This window comes from Trachemys scripta, chromosome 1 (genome assembly GCF_013100865.1).
Source record: "Trachemys scripta elegans isolate TJP31775 chromosome 1, CAS_Tse_1.0, whole genome shotgun sequence".
Taxonomy (NCBI): Eukaryota; Metazoa; Chordata; order Testudines; family Emydidae; genus Trachemys; species Trachemys scripta.
In genome coordinates, this window is record NC_048298.1 from 338,302,305 (window position 1) to 338,317,624 (window position 15,320).

The 15,320-nt window shown below is 47.9% G+C and overlaps 1 protein-coding gene across 1 annotated transcript in view; it reads left to right on the forward strand.

The window, feature by feature from the left end:
- Positions 1–2,985, forward strand: part of RRM1 (ribonucleotide reductase catalytic subunit M1) — a 30,495-nt gene extending 27,510 nt beyond the window's left edge. Inside the window, exons 16-17 of the mRNA XM_034759289.1 lie at positions 1,147–1,335; positions 1,957–2,985. Of these exons, the coding sequence (XP_034615180.1) occupies positions 1,147–1,335; positions 1,957–2,145 (378 nt within the window). The 3' untranslated portion in view covers positions 2,146–2,985. The remainder of the gene's footprint in view (positions 1–1,146; positions 1,336–1,956) is intronic.
- Positions 2,986–15,320: the final 12,335 nt, after the last annotated feature.

Here is a 15,320-nt window from a genome sequence, read left to right on the forward strand (position 1 = left end):
GGGGGTAGCTGGGGCTGTGTGCAGGCAGGGGGGTAGCTCGGGGCAGGGAGGGGGGTAGCTGCAGCTATGTGCATGCAGGGAGAGCATAGCTCGGGGGGCAGGGAGAAGGGTATTAGGGGCTGTGTGCTGGGAGGACTCTCCTGTGTTCCCTGTTCCCGGACGGGTCTGGCAGCCGCGGAGCCGAGGATCCCCACCTGGGGCTGTTACCGGCTGCCTCTTCGGGAGCAAAGGGGGCTGGGAGCTGAGGAGCAGCCTCAGCCTGGGGCACCAGCAGAAGACGAGGGAACCAGCCAGAGCCGCAGCTGTCCTGCACTGCCCGGCTCCAGCTTCTGGCCAGGGGGCGGGGAGAGGAGATGGGTGGGGATGGGGGGCGGGGAACTGCCCCGGGACCTCTGTGCTCTTACGCTGCAATTTGGGGGTGGGGGGACAATGCCCTCAAGGTCCCCAACTCTGCCCATGAGCTCAGGGCTTCTGCCCCACAGGGAGCACCAGGGCTCTGGGATTCAACCCCGTACTTCCAGGTTTCAGCCCCGCGGGGGGGCGCTGGGGATTGAGGCTTCAGCCACGGGGGCCCGCAGACCCCTGGTTGAGAACCACTGCTCTAAGCTGTCCCAGAGAATGTTAGTCTGCTTAGTTATGTGTGTAAAGGGGGGAAACTTCAGAGCAACAAATAGACCTAAACCAAGACTCTGCTGTGGAGATGTTGGCACCCATACATGAAAAGCAAACCAGTCTGTCTGGGCTCAGTAAATTGTGCCCTTGAAATGTCTTTCCCTGTAACATGCTGAGGGTGAATGCCCTGCTGATAAAACACTTTCCCTTTGCCCTGAGTTGGGAGGGTAACAGCTCCCTTTCTTGTCCTGATTGGCTAAGGAGTTTTTGCCATGGAGACCTGGTTGAACAGGGCCTTCTCCTGTAAAGTGTCCCGAAAAGGAAGCTGCCTGTTCTTTACGACGGTAAAAGGTCCATTTAAGGGCATGTATTTACAGATTATTTGGGATCAGTAATGGCTGGCTGTAACGTTGGAGTTCAGTTGCAGTGCGGTTTGGTTTTAGCCACAGTAGCTTGTTACCGGTTGCCATTATGATGTGCCCATTAAGGTGGTCACTGGGAATGCTGCCTAGTAACCAGTCCTGTTCCTTTCAGAACATCCCGGAGATTCCAGATGATTTGAAGCAGCTCTATAAGACGGTCTGGGAAATCTCCCAGAAGACCATCCTCAAAATGGCAGCTGACAGAGGCGCTTTCATTGATCAGAGCCAGTCCCTGAACATCCATATTGCAGAGCCCAACTATGGCAAACTCACCAGCATGCACTTCTATGGGTGGAAGCAGGTATGTGGGAGGGGGAGCCTACTCGCTAGCGTTTGGATTGATGCATTCGGTCACTAAAAGTTGGCTCATGTGGTTCTTAGAAATAAATGTCTGTTTCCCTTTCATTGCCATCAGCAATATCTCTCTGCTTCTGCGGCCTGGCCTACACTAAAAACTTGGGTCAGCCTAGTTACGTCACCCAGGGGTGTGAAAAACCCACACCCCCGAGCCATGTAGATAAGTCAACCTAGCCCCTGGTAGATAGTACTAGGTTAACAAAGGAATTCTTCTGTCAACCTAGCTACTGCCTCTTGGGGAGGGGGAGTCCAAACGCCGACAGGAGAGCCCCTCCCATCGGTATAGGTAGTGTCTACATTGGCGCAGCTGGAGTGTGTCAAGAGTAGGCAAGCCCTGAGGACAAATGCCTAGGTGGCTTGGGGCGCTCCCAGCATTGTTCCCATCTATGGATCCTGGCATGGTAGCCATAGCTCGTTAGCTAATACTGTGGGGTGGTTACATCCTACTGGGGAACCATTAACGAAAGCGGCTGCTTGGCTTACGGGAAGTGTGTCTCGGGAGCCAGAACTCAGCCTGAGCTCCAGCATGGTACGATTCCCTGACCCACGTGCTTTCACTCTGCAGGGTCTGAAGACAGGCATGTACTACCTGAGGACAAAACCAGCGGCCAAGCCCATCCAGTTCACCCTGAACAAGGAGAAGCTCAAAGAGAGAGAAAAGGTGTCCAGGGAAGAGGAGGAGAAGGAGAGGAACAAAGCAGCCATGGTGTGTTCGCTGGAGAACAGAGAAGACTGCCTGATGTGTGGCTCTTAACTCGCCTGCCCTTTGGTGCCAGCACAGCTGCTCCATCTGGCTTAATCTCTATTAGAGTAAATAGGTCTAGTTTTACTTCCGTACGTAGGGTCTTGCTGGAACTGTGATGGGGGGCCGTCAGGAAGTAATGTACAATGCTTTCCCCATCCCTGGGTTGGGGCCTGTACACACACACGTATATAGTGCATAAGAAGTTTATATGTATCCCCTTTACAGCCGAGCTTCCTGGAAACTAAGTGCTTTTGTATAGTCTTGCATTATCCACTGTAGATAGAATTTTCCTAAACGTGGACAGGAAAAATGCTAATGCCTGTTACCTTAAGGATGAGTCCTGTGCGCTTCAGACAGTTGTCCTCATTGTACTACTGTGCTTATGTGGATCCTGATGAATGACATGCCTTTGCCACAGTAACGTGGCAGTGAGGAAAACACCCCTGTGCTCTGTCTGTTGTGGCCAGGGGCGTGTTGTTAGGTTGAGGAATTTGGCTCACACCTGCTAGTGACCCCTCACAAGGAGCTCCGGGGTCTCCCAAGGTGCTGGGGGACAGACTGGCTATGTTACCTGTCACATGCACACTTCTTCGCCATCCGGCCAGCGGGAGGGCAGAGCATTGCACCTAAGAGGACTTCTCTTTTTTCCTGTTACCAGGAAACAGAAAAGCTGTTGCAGCCACTTGTCTGTATCAAAAAACCTGGGTGCTCGTCAGGTTGAGTAACCAGCTTAAGTGTCCTACTCTGAGAGAGCCCTGCTGAATTGCACACGCTGTCTCCTTTCAAGAGCCAAATCCATCTGGCTGGGCTAATTGTTTGATGATTCTAAAATAAATGTTTTTACCTTTCGGTGTTCTTAACTTCCCTTACGAAGGCAGTAGGACTTCAGGGGCCTAGTTTATTGAATTTTTATTGAATTTGCATATCATGCCTATTAACAACTCTTTAAACTAGCTGAAGACAGTAATAAAGTCTAAATGGTGAGGGCATGTACAATAACTCAGTAATATTGTAGAGGTGTAGACCTGCTAGTCACAGGATATTATAGCCTTGTCTACACTGCCATTTACAGAGCCGAAACTGTTCGCTCGGGGGTGTGAAAAACCCCCCCCCTGAGCACCGCAAGTTTCAGCGCTGTCAACTGGCAGTGTAGATAGTGCTACTGCGCTGGGAGCCATTCTCCTTGCAGAGCTCTCTCCCAGCTCTGGAGCCACAACTACACAGGCCTGCTTAACGTCAGCAGTGTAGGACATACCCTTAGAGAGACAAGGTGGGCGAGGGGATATCTTTTTATGAGGCCAACTTCTGTTGGTGAGAGAGACAAGCTTGTGAGCATACACAGAACTCTTCAGGTCTGGGAAATGTGCCCTGTCACAGCTGAACACAAGGTGGAACAGATTGCTTAGGGCAGTGGTTCTCAAACTTTTGTACTGGTGACCCCTTTCACATAAGAATGGCCGTACTGGGTCAGACCAAAGGTCCATCCAGCCCAGTATCCTGTCTACTGACAGTGGCCAATGCCAGGTGCCCCAGTGGGAGTGAACCTAACAGGTAATGATCAAGTGATCTCTCTCCTGCCATCCATCTCCACTCTCTGACCAACAGAGGCTAGGGACACCATTCCTTACCCATCCTGGCTAATAGCCATTAATGGACTTAACCTCCATGAATTTATCCAGTTCTCTTTTTAAACCCTGTTATAGTCCTAGCCTTCACAACCTCCTCAAGCAAGGAGTTCCACAAGTTGACTGTGCGCTGTGTGAAGAAGAACGTCCTTTTATTTGTTTTAAACCTGCTGCCCATTAATTTCATTTGGTGGCCCCTAGTTCTTATATTATGGGAACAAGTAAATAACTTTTCCTTATTCACGTTCTCCATCTCACTCATGATTTTATATACCTCTATCATATTCCCCCTTAGTCTCCTCTTTTCCAAGCTGAAAAGTCGTAGCCTCTTTAATCTCTCCTCCTAGGGGACCCGTTCTAAACCCCTAATCATTTTAGTTGCCCTTCTCTGAACCTTTTCTAATGTCAGTATATCTTTTTTGAGATGAGAACACATCGGTACACAGTATTCAAGATGTGGGCGTACCATGTATTTATATAAGGGCAATAAGATATTCTCCGTCTTATTCTCTATCCCCTTTTTAATGATTCCTAACATCCTGTTTGCTTTTTTGACTGCCGCTGCACACTGCATGGACATTTTCAGAGTCTATCCACGATGACTCAAAGATCTTTTTTCTGATTAGTTGTAGCTAAATTAGCCCCCATCATGTTGTATGTATAGTTGGGGTTATTTTTTTTCCAATGTGCATTACTTTACATTTATCCACATTAAATTTCATTTGCCATTTTGTTGCCCAATCACTTAGTTTTGAGAGATCTTTTTGGAGTTCTTCACAGTCTGCTTTGATCTTAACTATCTTGAGCAGTTTAGTATCATCTGCAAACTTTGTCACCTCACTTTTTTCCCCTTTCTCCAGATCATTTATGAATAAGTTGAATAGGATTGGTCCTAGGACTGACCCTTGGGGAACACCAGTAGTTACCCCTCTCCATTCTGAAAATTTACCATTTATTCCTACCCTTTGTTCCCTGTCTTTTAACCAGTTCTCAATCCATGAAAGGATCTTCCCTCTTATCCCATGACAACTTAATTTATGCAAGAGCCTTTGGTGAGGGACCTTGTCAAAGGCTTTCTGGAAATCTAAGTACACTATGTCCACTGGATCCCCCTTGTCCACATGTTTGTTGACCCCTTCAGAGAACTCTAATAGATTAGTAAGACACGATTTCCCTTTACAGAAATCATGTTGACTTTTGCCCAACAATTTATGTTCTTCTATGTGTCTGACAATTTTATTCTTTACGATTGTTTCAACTAATTTCCCCAGTACTGACATTAGACTTACCAGTCTGTAATTGCCGGGATCATCTCTAGAGCCCTTTTTAAATATTGGCGTTACATTAGCTATCTTCCAGTCGTTGGGTACAGAAGCTGATTTAAAGGACATGTTACAAACCATAGTTGTTAGTGCCGCAATTTCACATTTGAGTTCTTTCAGAACTCTGGGGTGAATGCCATCTGGTCCTGGTGACTTGTTACTGTTACGTTTATCAATTAATTCCAAAACCACCTCTAGTGATACATAGCAAGCATCTGTGTGCGACCCCCCCTCTTACAAGTTAAAAACATTTTTTTTTATATATTTAACACAATTATAAATGCTGGAGGCAAAGCGGGGTTTGGGGTGGAGGCTGACAGCTTGTGGCCCCCCCATAATAGCCTCACTACCCCCTGAGGGGTCTCAACCCCCAGCTTGAGAACCCAGGGTTGAGGTTAAGCAGTTAACACATTTCAAGGTGAAGTGGCCTGTTAGCACTTGTCCGGTCGCGCCATCTCACCTGTGTGTGAACACTTCACAAAGCCATCACTCTCTATATCTGACCTGTCTGTCTTCATCCTTAATGGAAACCTGCACAATTCAAGCTGGCGAGCTTAAATTCATAACGTTGCTAGACGCAAAGGCTATATCTACATTACAAAGATAAGTCAACCTATGTTAAGTCGACTTGTAGCCGCTGCATTAATTACTGTGGTGGCTGATGTCCACACGCCCCTCCTGTTGCTGGTGCACGTCCTCTCCAGCTGCGCTTCCACTGACTGAAGAGGGGCAGTGTGGGGGCCTGAGAGCTAGGGCTCGCGGCTCCTTGCAGCTCCCCACTGAGAGTCCGGCTGCCCCCAGCTTGGAACCAGGGGTGAAGCCACCCAGGGCTTCCCTCCGCCAGGGCGATTCACACCCTGAGTCCAGTTGATTGCCATGCTCCCGGTGGGGAGACAGGACCCCAGGGGGCAGCAGGGATCCCAGTGGGGAGCCTGGGTGACAGCCGGGCTTGCAGCGGAGTCCGGGTCGGGAGCCGGCTTCCTTGGAGCCATGAAATTGACAAGAATGACAGCCAACAGCGTATGTAAGGACGTAGTGTCTAAACCAGAGGTGGGCAAACGACGGCTCACGGGCCACATCCGGCCTGTGGGACCATCCTGCCTGGCTCCTGGCCTGGGAGGCTCGCCCCCGGTCCCTCCCCTGCTGTTTCCCTCCCACCCCCATGCAGCCTCAGCTCGCTCCGCCACTGGCGCAATGCTCTGGGCAGGGGGCTGTGAGCTCCTGGGGCAGCGCAGCTGCAGAGCCGCGGCCTGACCCGGTCTCGTGCTGCGTGGTGGCGGCGGCAGCAGTGTGGCCCGGCTCCAGCCATGTGGTGCGGCTGTAATGCTGCCAACCACCGGTGCTCCAGGCAGCGCGGTAAGGGCGCAGGGAGCAGGGGGCATTGGGGTGGTGGTCAGGGGGCGGGGGGGGGGGGGAGGGGGTTGAATGGGGGTAGGGGTCCCGGGGGGGGAGCAGTCAGGAAGGAGGGGGGGTTGGATGGGGCACCAGGGGGCAGTCAGGGGCGCGGGTTCCAGGGGCAGTCAGGGGACAGGGAGAAGGGGTGGTTGGATGGAGCAGGTGTCCCGGGGGGCTGGGGGCATCAGGAATGAGAGAAAGGGTTGGATGGGGCGGTGGGGGTCCAGGGGCAGTCAGGGAGCGGGGGTGTGTGGATGGGGCAGGGGTCCCGAACCGGGGGTTGGATGGGGCAGGAGTCCCGCGGGGGGGAGGGGGGCAGATAGGAGGTGGGGGCTGGGCCACAACCCCCTCCCTAACTGGCCCTCCATACAATTTATGAAACGCGATGCGGCCCTCAGGCCAAAAAGTTTGCCCACCCCTGGTCTAAGCTGACATTGCATCGCTCTAACTACACTGACATAAGTCCTACGCCTCTCAAGGTAGTTTATGATGTCAGCATAGCAGGGGAGTTACATTGGTGGGAGGAACATTTCAGTGTTTACAGCTCCATTGTTTCCTCAACAAAAGCTGACTTGTCAACAAAACTGTGGTGTAGACAAGGCCTAAAAATTATGGACTGAGCAGAGAGAGTGGATTTATGGCTTATTACAGTGATCTATAACCCCTCCTTTTCCCCCCTTGCCTGGAGAGGTGTTAATGGGTCACTTCACCTTGAATGGTCCCTTGAAATATGTATTAACTATTTATGCTAAACAATCTGTTCCACCTCGTATGTAGCTGTGACAGTGAACACATTTCCTAGACCTGAAGAACAGCTCAAAAATTTCTCTCTCTCCCCTCAAAGTTGGTTCAATAAAAGATATTATCTCACCCACCTTGTGTGTCTAATGTACAGGTAAAGTGCGAGTCAGTCGCCTTGTACAAGGGAAAGAAGTGTCGGTCCCCCTCTTTGTGTTTGTACTATGACAACATCTAGAGTCTCTAGCAGATTGGCACCCTGTTGTTGACTGACTTGTGCACACACCCACTCCAGTCCCAATCCTGCAAAATGATGCATGTAGGAGAACCGTGCCTGCTGCATGGAGCCCTATTCAAGGTCAGAGGGGTCAGTTTAGGTGCAGAATTTTTGAAGCTCGGGGCCTAAGTATGCAAGCCAGTCAAAGGTCTGAAAGAGGAAATCGTGTTCATTTTACAGATGAGACTGAGGCTCGGGGAGAGCAGGAACAAGGAGTAATGGTCTCAAGTTGCAGTGGGGGAGGTTTAGGTTGGATATAAGGAAAAATGTTTTCACTAGGAGGGTGGTGAAGCACTGGAATGGGTTACCTAGGGAGGTGATGGAATCTCCTTCCTTAGAGGTTTTTAAGGTCAGGCTTGTCAAAGCCCTGGCTGGCATGATTTAGTTGGGGATTAGGTCCTGTTTTGAGAAGGGGGTTGGACTAGATGACCTCCTGAGGTCCCTCCCAACCCTGATATTCTATGATTCCAGGTAGCCTGGGGTCTCTTAGGGAATTTGGCACAGCTAAGATTTGAACTCAGATCTCCTGTGTTCTAGTCCTGCACCTTAAGAGATCCTCCTTCCTTTCCCAGTTTCCCTCAGAGTGTTACCAGAAATAAATTTGTAAATGTTTTCTCTTGGGTGAAAGTACAGCATGGCCTAATCGTACTCTCTGTCTGGGAGCTTTCCCTAATCAACTTAAATGTACCAAGATCCGCACTGTAGAAGCCAAGGGAGGATGGAGGTGAGAGCTTGTAGTGGCAGAGAGATGCTACCGGAGTTGGGAGTGTAGAGGGAAGGGCTCAGAGAGGAGAAATGGTGGAGCAGACAACCCCTTCTAGGCACTTGAAGATAAGATGCCAACTGAAGAGCTGGGTACAACAGAAAGAAGGCCCCAAGTCAGAAAGGAGTGTGTTGTGTGCAGAGGAAAGGAGGCAGGGGAGGCACAGAGCAAATGGAAATCTGCAATTCCGGAGACCAGAAGGGAGGATTCAGTAGTTGAGATGGTGTTGGCTCCCCGTTCTCGCTCATGGTGGGAGATCTTCAGTAAGCCCAGCCTGCTCCTGTCCCCTCTGCTGCTCCCGAGCTAGCCTGCTGTTGATCGTTGCCCTTGGTGGATGGTCAGTTTGTGCCTAGCTGCAGTTTGATCTGATCGGCTTTAAATACTGGCTACAGCAGCTGTCCTGGCGGTGGGCAGATGAGACTCTCCCCCAGCCTAGCCCCTTCTCGCGGAGCTGCTCGATGCTCGATTCATATTCGCTAGGTGACCTGCAGCCTGGCTGGAGCTAAGCTGGCCCTGCCCTTACTCCTCATGCTGAGAGCAGGAGAGGAGGGGTTTGGGGGAAGGTGCTAACCGTTGACCAGTTTCTAATCCCGTCATTCCCAAGGAGGGCTTGCTGCAACTCTTACCTTCTGGATCTTAGCCGTGACCACTCATTAGTTTGCTTGTGTCTGAGCCATGGGCACTACTGGAGCCCAAGTGTTGTGTTGCAGTCAGTGCCCTCATGTGGACGCCGTCAGTCACGAGAGGACTGAGGTGGTGCCATCCTGCCTCCAGGCTGAGGGCGGTCACAGGATCCACTGGGGCCGGAGGTGGGTGGGCAGAGCTATGACCCCAGCTGGTGATTCGTTCTCTACGCTCTCCACTGCCGCCTTTGAGCCTGACCCAGCCGCTGCAATCTGCCTGCCTGACCCTCGTGTCTGCTGTCTCCTAAATTCCATGCACCCCACCAAGCCCCTGCTCATACCCGTCATCCTTTCGCCGGCCGCACTCCCCCAGGCTGACGGGCGCTTAGACCTCCAGCTCTTTCCCTTTTCGCTGCAGGTCCAGGCAGATGGCTGTTTCCCTGGTGAGCTTCTGTTGTAAACTTGAGTGGATCTATTTTTACTCTCAACTTTTCCCAAATTCATGTTCGTCATCTCCCATGGTGCTTCTATGGCCACGTCAGCCTAGAATCTGAGTGCCTCACAATCTGTAATGTATTTATTCTTGCAGCAGGTAGGCAGTGCTGTTATCCCCATTGTACAGATGGAGAACTAAGGCACAGCGGCTAAGTGATGTGCCTAGGGTCACTTAAGAATGTGGCTGAGCAGGGAATTGAGCTTGGGTCTTCTAAGTGTATGTCCTAACCACTGGGCCATCCTTCCTCTCAGTGCTTCTTAACCCACCTGTTCTTCTCTGCTGGCAAGAGGTTTGGAGTTGAGCATCGACAAAGAGCCACAAAGTCTAATGGAAACAGCAGTGTTGCCCAGACTCTCTGTTGAGTAAATCTGATTTCATGAAGTCACTCTGGTGCTGTCATTTCCTCCTATCTCTGTGCCTTTGTCCTATTCCCCCCCTCGCCTTCCCCTGTTGTTTAATTTAGATCAAGTTCTTCTGAGCACATACAGTCAGAGCTTTCATCATCTGGAGGCCAGAAGGGACCATTTTGCTCACTTAGTTTGACCGCTTTCATAACATGGGCCCAGATAATCTCCTCCAGTAATTTTTCAGTCAAGCCCATTACTTGTGTTGGAACTATCGCAGCTCTGTTAGAAAGGCATCAGCCTTAATAGAGAGACTGCAAATGAGGGAGACTCCACCTCGTCCCATGGTAAATTGTTCCAATGGAAAATTATCCTCACTGTGAAAAATTTGCACTTTATTTCTAATCTTTTATATGGTGCCACATAAATACTATGGGACACAACTCCTGAGCCACACCTGCTCTGGGCTTTGACATGAGGCAGTGGAGCTAACGGAGGCATGATTTGCTCAGGCACAGTGGTTGGAGCATGCTGCCAATAAACCACTGATGGGGCCTCACTTTTGCATCAACTCAGGTATGCAATTGGGTGTGCAAATATCCATGTGTGTGACATACATGTGCACTTAGCTTGTTTGCGACAAGGGTGTAAATAGGCAGTCGGAGGTGTATCTGGTTACTTTCATGCCCGGTGCCAGCCATTTGTGATCAGAGGATGTGTAAATCATGCTTGAAGTCCACACTGTGTCAGTGCAAGGCCTATGTACCACTTACAGCTCCTGAAAAGCTGCCATTGCGTGTGTCTCTCTTTGAGCTGATGCTCCTTAATTTACTGACAAAAAAAACCCGCACTGCTGCCCGGTACTGCTGCCAGCCCCAAAGCAGCTGTGGAAGAAAGAGATGGTCTTTTTTTCCCAAGGATTCTTTTCTGCTTCTTTTCCCTTTAATAATGACAGGTTTCAGAGTAGCAGCCGTGTTAGTCTGTATCTGCAAAAAGAACAGGACTACTTGTGGCACCTTAGAGACTAACACATTTATTTTACCTTTAGTCCTTTTGTTAGTCTCTAAGGTGCCACAAGTACTCCTGTTCTTTTTCCCTTTAAAATAGCTTTGCATTTTTAAAATGTCCTTGGTTCTTGCCGTTAAAGATGCGGAGAGAGTCAAGAAGTGGCCAACGGGAAATAGGGAAATACCCACACACAATCCCCACCCTCCCTGCACAAAACTCCCATCCTTATGGAAAAGGAGATTGACCCCAAAGAGAAGACCATGACTGCCCAGTGTCCCTTAATTAAGCAGAATATTTCCCCCATCATTTAAGTTAAAACTCAACAGTGCAGCATAAAGCACTGTTGCATGATGATTACTATTTAATACGTATATTGCTATAGCATCCAGAAGTTTCAGTAAGGATTGGGGCCCTGTTGTGGTGGGTGCTATACAGATGCTGTGCCAGTTTTGTCCCTAGTGTAGCTTCAGGTGGCTAGCATGGCTTCTTACAATTCTGAATAGTGGAGGTGGCTAATTTAGTAACACCAAGCACTGATTTCATAGAATATCAGGGTTGGAAGGTACCTCAGAAAGTCATCTAGTCCAACCCCCTCCTCAAAGCAGAATCAATCCCCAACTTTTTTTTTTTTTTTTGCCCCATATCCCTAAATGGCCCCCTTAAGGATTAAACTCACAACCCTGGGTTTAGCAGGTCAATGCTCAAACCACTGAGCTATCCCTCCAGCCCCAGACCTGCAAAAACCGGACCTGGAAAAACTGAACGCTCTCCTATTAGGTCCACCAGAGTGGCTTAGAAGGAAATGAAATACAACCCCAGTCAAATGCAAAGGCGAGGTAATACAGCTCCTGGTTACACAGAACACACTCGACATACTGTTTTGACTCTCGAACCATGAAACGTTCTCTTCCTCCCACTCACAGGACGTTGGAAGGCCTTTTAAAACGCGGAATTATGCAGCCCGCAGTCTAGGTCCCTGCTGCATTGAGACTGACCGGCTGCCTAGTAACAGTTCTGCTTTCAGCCAACACGTCAAGCGCGGTTTTACAGAGTTCTAGAGCCTGTGTCGGCAACGCTAGGAACCTGTCTGTGCCTTACCGTCGAAGATGATCCTATTCTACATTTAACTAATCGGCGTGGAGGCTCTCTGGGCCTTGGGTCTCAGCCACATGCTGATTGTAAAGACCCCAGCAAATGTTGGCAGCTGTGTAAATAAAAACAACAGGCAGAGCTGCTCCAGGGCCTTGCACACAGTAAGGAACGGTGTGCTGGTTCCGGGAAGGGGTCCTGACATCACTGCGTGCTCGACGGGCGCCATCCCAGAGCGTCCCTGTACACGCGTCACTGGGCTGCTGTGTAGAGCGATGGCAGCTTGGTGCATCGGTGTGATCAGACGTATGGTCTGTCAGCTCAGAGTCTCAATGCGTGGATGAGACGATGGTGCAGAGAAGAGGGGTTTACATTCATTAGGAACTGGGGAAACTTTTGGGATGGGGGGAGCCTATGCAGGATGGGCTCCACCTAAACCAAAGTGGAACCAGGCTGCTGGCACTAAACATTAAAAAGGTTGTAGAGCAGTTTTGAAACTAGGAGATGGGGGAAAGTCGACTGCTGCAGAGGAGCATGTGGCTCGGACAGAGACTTCTCTTAGAGGAGAGTCTAATGATAGAGAATCTCCAGGTTCTAGTCAGGAGCAGAGGATGGAGGAGGATAATGTAAGGGTGTGACAATGCGGTTCTGGTGGAACCCAACTGAGAGTGCCAACTCAGGACAAATTGCTCNTTGCAACAATGATCTATATGGTCCCAGATTATATCAATAACGTCACAAAGGGCCAGATCAGATGATAAACATTCACATAAAAAAGAATCTAACACATCAGAAAATGGCAGACAAATAAACAGTGACAAGTTTTTAAAGTGCTTGTACACAAATGTTAGAAGTCTAAATAATAAGATGGGTGAACTAGAGTGCTTTGTGATAAAGGAGGATATTGATATAATAGGCATCACAGAAACCTGGTGGACTGAGAGCAATCAATGGGACACAATCATTCTGGGGTACAAAATATATCGGAAGGACAGAACAGGTCGTGCTGGTGGGGAAGTGGCACTATATGTGAAAGAAAATGTAGAATCAAATGAAGTAAAAATCTTAAGTGAATCCACATGTTCCATAGACTCTCTATGGATAGAAATTTCATGCTCTAATAAGAATATAACATTAGGGATCTATTATAGACCACCTGACCAGGACAGCGATAGTGATGATGAAATGCTAAGGGAAATTAGAGAGGCTATCAATATTAAGAACCCAATAATAGTGGGGGATTTCAATTATCCCCATATTGACTGGAAACATTTCACTTTAGGACAAAATGCAGAGATAAAATTTCTCGATACTTTAAATGACTGCTTCATGGAGCAGCTGGTACGGGAACCCACAAGGGGAGAGGCAACTCTAGATTTAGTCCTGAGTGGAGCGCAGGAGCTGGTCCAAGATGTAACTATAACAGGACCGCTTGGAAATAGTGACCATAATACAATAGCGTTCAACATACCTGTGGTGGGAAGAAAATCTCAACAGCCCAACGCTGTGGCATTTAATTTAAAAAAGGGGGAACTATGCAAAAATGAGGGGGTTAGTTAAACAGAAGTTAAAAAGTACAGTGACTAAAGTGAAATCCCTGCAAGCTGCAGGGCACTTTTTAAAGACACCATAATGGAGGCCCAACTTCAATGTATACCCCAAATTAAGAAACACAGTAAAAGAACTAAAAAAGAGCCACCGTGGCTTAACAACCATGTAAAAGAAGCAGTGAGAGATAAAAAGACTTCCTTTAAAAAGTGGAAGTCAAATCCTAGTGAGGTACATAGAAAGGAGCATAAACGCTGCCAAATTAAGTACAAGAATGTAATAAGAAAAGCCAAAGAGGAGTTTGAAGAATGGCTAACCAAAAACTCCAAAGGTAATAACAAAATGTTTTTTAAGTACATCAGAAGCAGGAAGCCTGCTAAACAACCAGTGGGGCCCCTGGATGATCGAGATACAAAAGGAGCGCTTAAAGACGATAAAGTCATTGCGGAGAAACTAAATGGATTCTTTGCTTCAGTCTTCACGGCTGAGGATGTTAGGGAGATTCCCAAACCTGAGCCGGCTTTTGTAGGTGACAAATCTGAGGAACTGTCACAGATTGAAGTGTCACTAGAGGAGGTTTTGGAATTAATTGATAAACTTCACATTAACAAGTCACAAGGACCAGATGGCATTCACCCAAGAGTTCTGAAAGAACTCAAATGTGAAGTTGCGGAACTATTAACTAAGGTTTCTAACCTGTCCTTTAAATTGGCTTCTGTACCCAATGACTGGAAGTTAGCTAATGTAACGCCAATATTTAAAAAGGGCTCTAGGGGTGATCCCGGCAATTACAGACTGGTAAGTCTAACGTTGGTACCGGGCAAATTATCGAAACAATAGTTAAGAATAAAATTGTCAGACACATAGAAAAACATAAACTGTTGAGCAATAGTCAACATGGTTTCTGTAAAGGGAAATCGTATCTTACTAATCTATTAGAGTTCTCTGAAGGGGTCAATAAACATGTGGACAAGGGGGATCCAGTGGACATAGTGTACTTAGATTTCCAGAAAGCCTTTGAGAAGGTCCCTCACCAAAGGCTCTTAAATAAAGTAAGTTGTCATGGGATAAAAGGAAAGGTCCTTTCATGGACTGAGAACTGGTTAAAAGACCGGGAACAAAGGGTAGGAATTAATAGTAAATTCTCAGAATGGAGAGAGGTAACTAGTTGTGTTCCCCAAGGGTCAGTCCTCGGACCAATCCTATTCAACTTATTTATAAATGATCTGGAGAAAGGGGTAAACAGTGAGGTGGCAAACTTTGCAGATGATACTAAACTGCTCAAGATAGTTAAGACCAAAGCAGACTGTGATGAACTTCAAAAAGATCTCACAAAACTAAAAAGAACAGGAGTACTTGTGGCACCTTAGAGACTAACAAATTTATTAGAGCATAAGCTTTCGTGGGCTACAAGTACTCCTGTTCTTTTTGAAATCCATGGAGGCAAGGCATTATAGGCTCGTGAAGCATTATAAATGTTAAGTATTGCACTACATGCCAGGTTCCAGCTGAAACAAAACTTTCTGCTATCTACGTCTCAAATGGAATTTTTATTTTTAAAAAGTTAACATACTTCTTGCTACAGCTACATGACTATGACACAGAACAGGATATAAAGAACAATAAGAACTTAAATGAATTATGTTGAAACAAACACTGCATAAGCTTCAAAAAGCCTACAGATTTATAAATTGCAACAGACAATCAGAGGATCTGAAATCCAAGGATAACAGCCTATTTCTCTCTTATGAAAATGCTTCTTTTGTCTCTAAAGAGGGAGGGAAGATTTTCATATGTAAGAACCCCTAGAAAACAATGCCATGGGAAAAAGTGGAAAGCAGATATATTAAACTTCAGACAGCAAGCTGTTCTATATGAATGTATTGGGCTCCCCAAGGTCTGAATTTGATAAACATACGCTGAGGACTAAAAGGAAATTTGGTGGACTTCGTACTG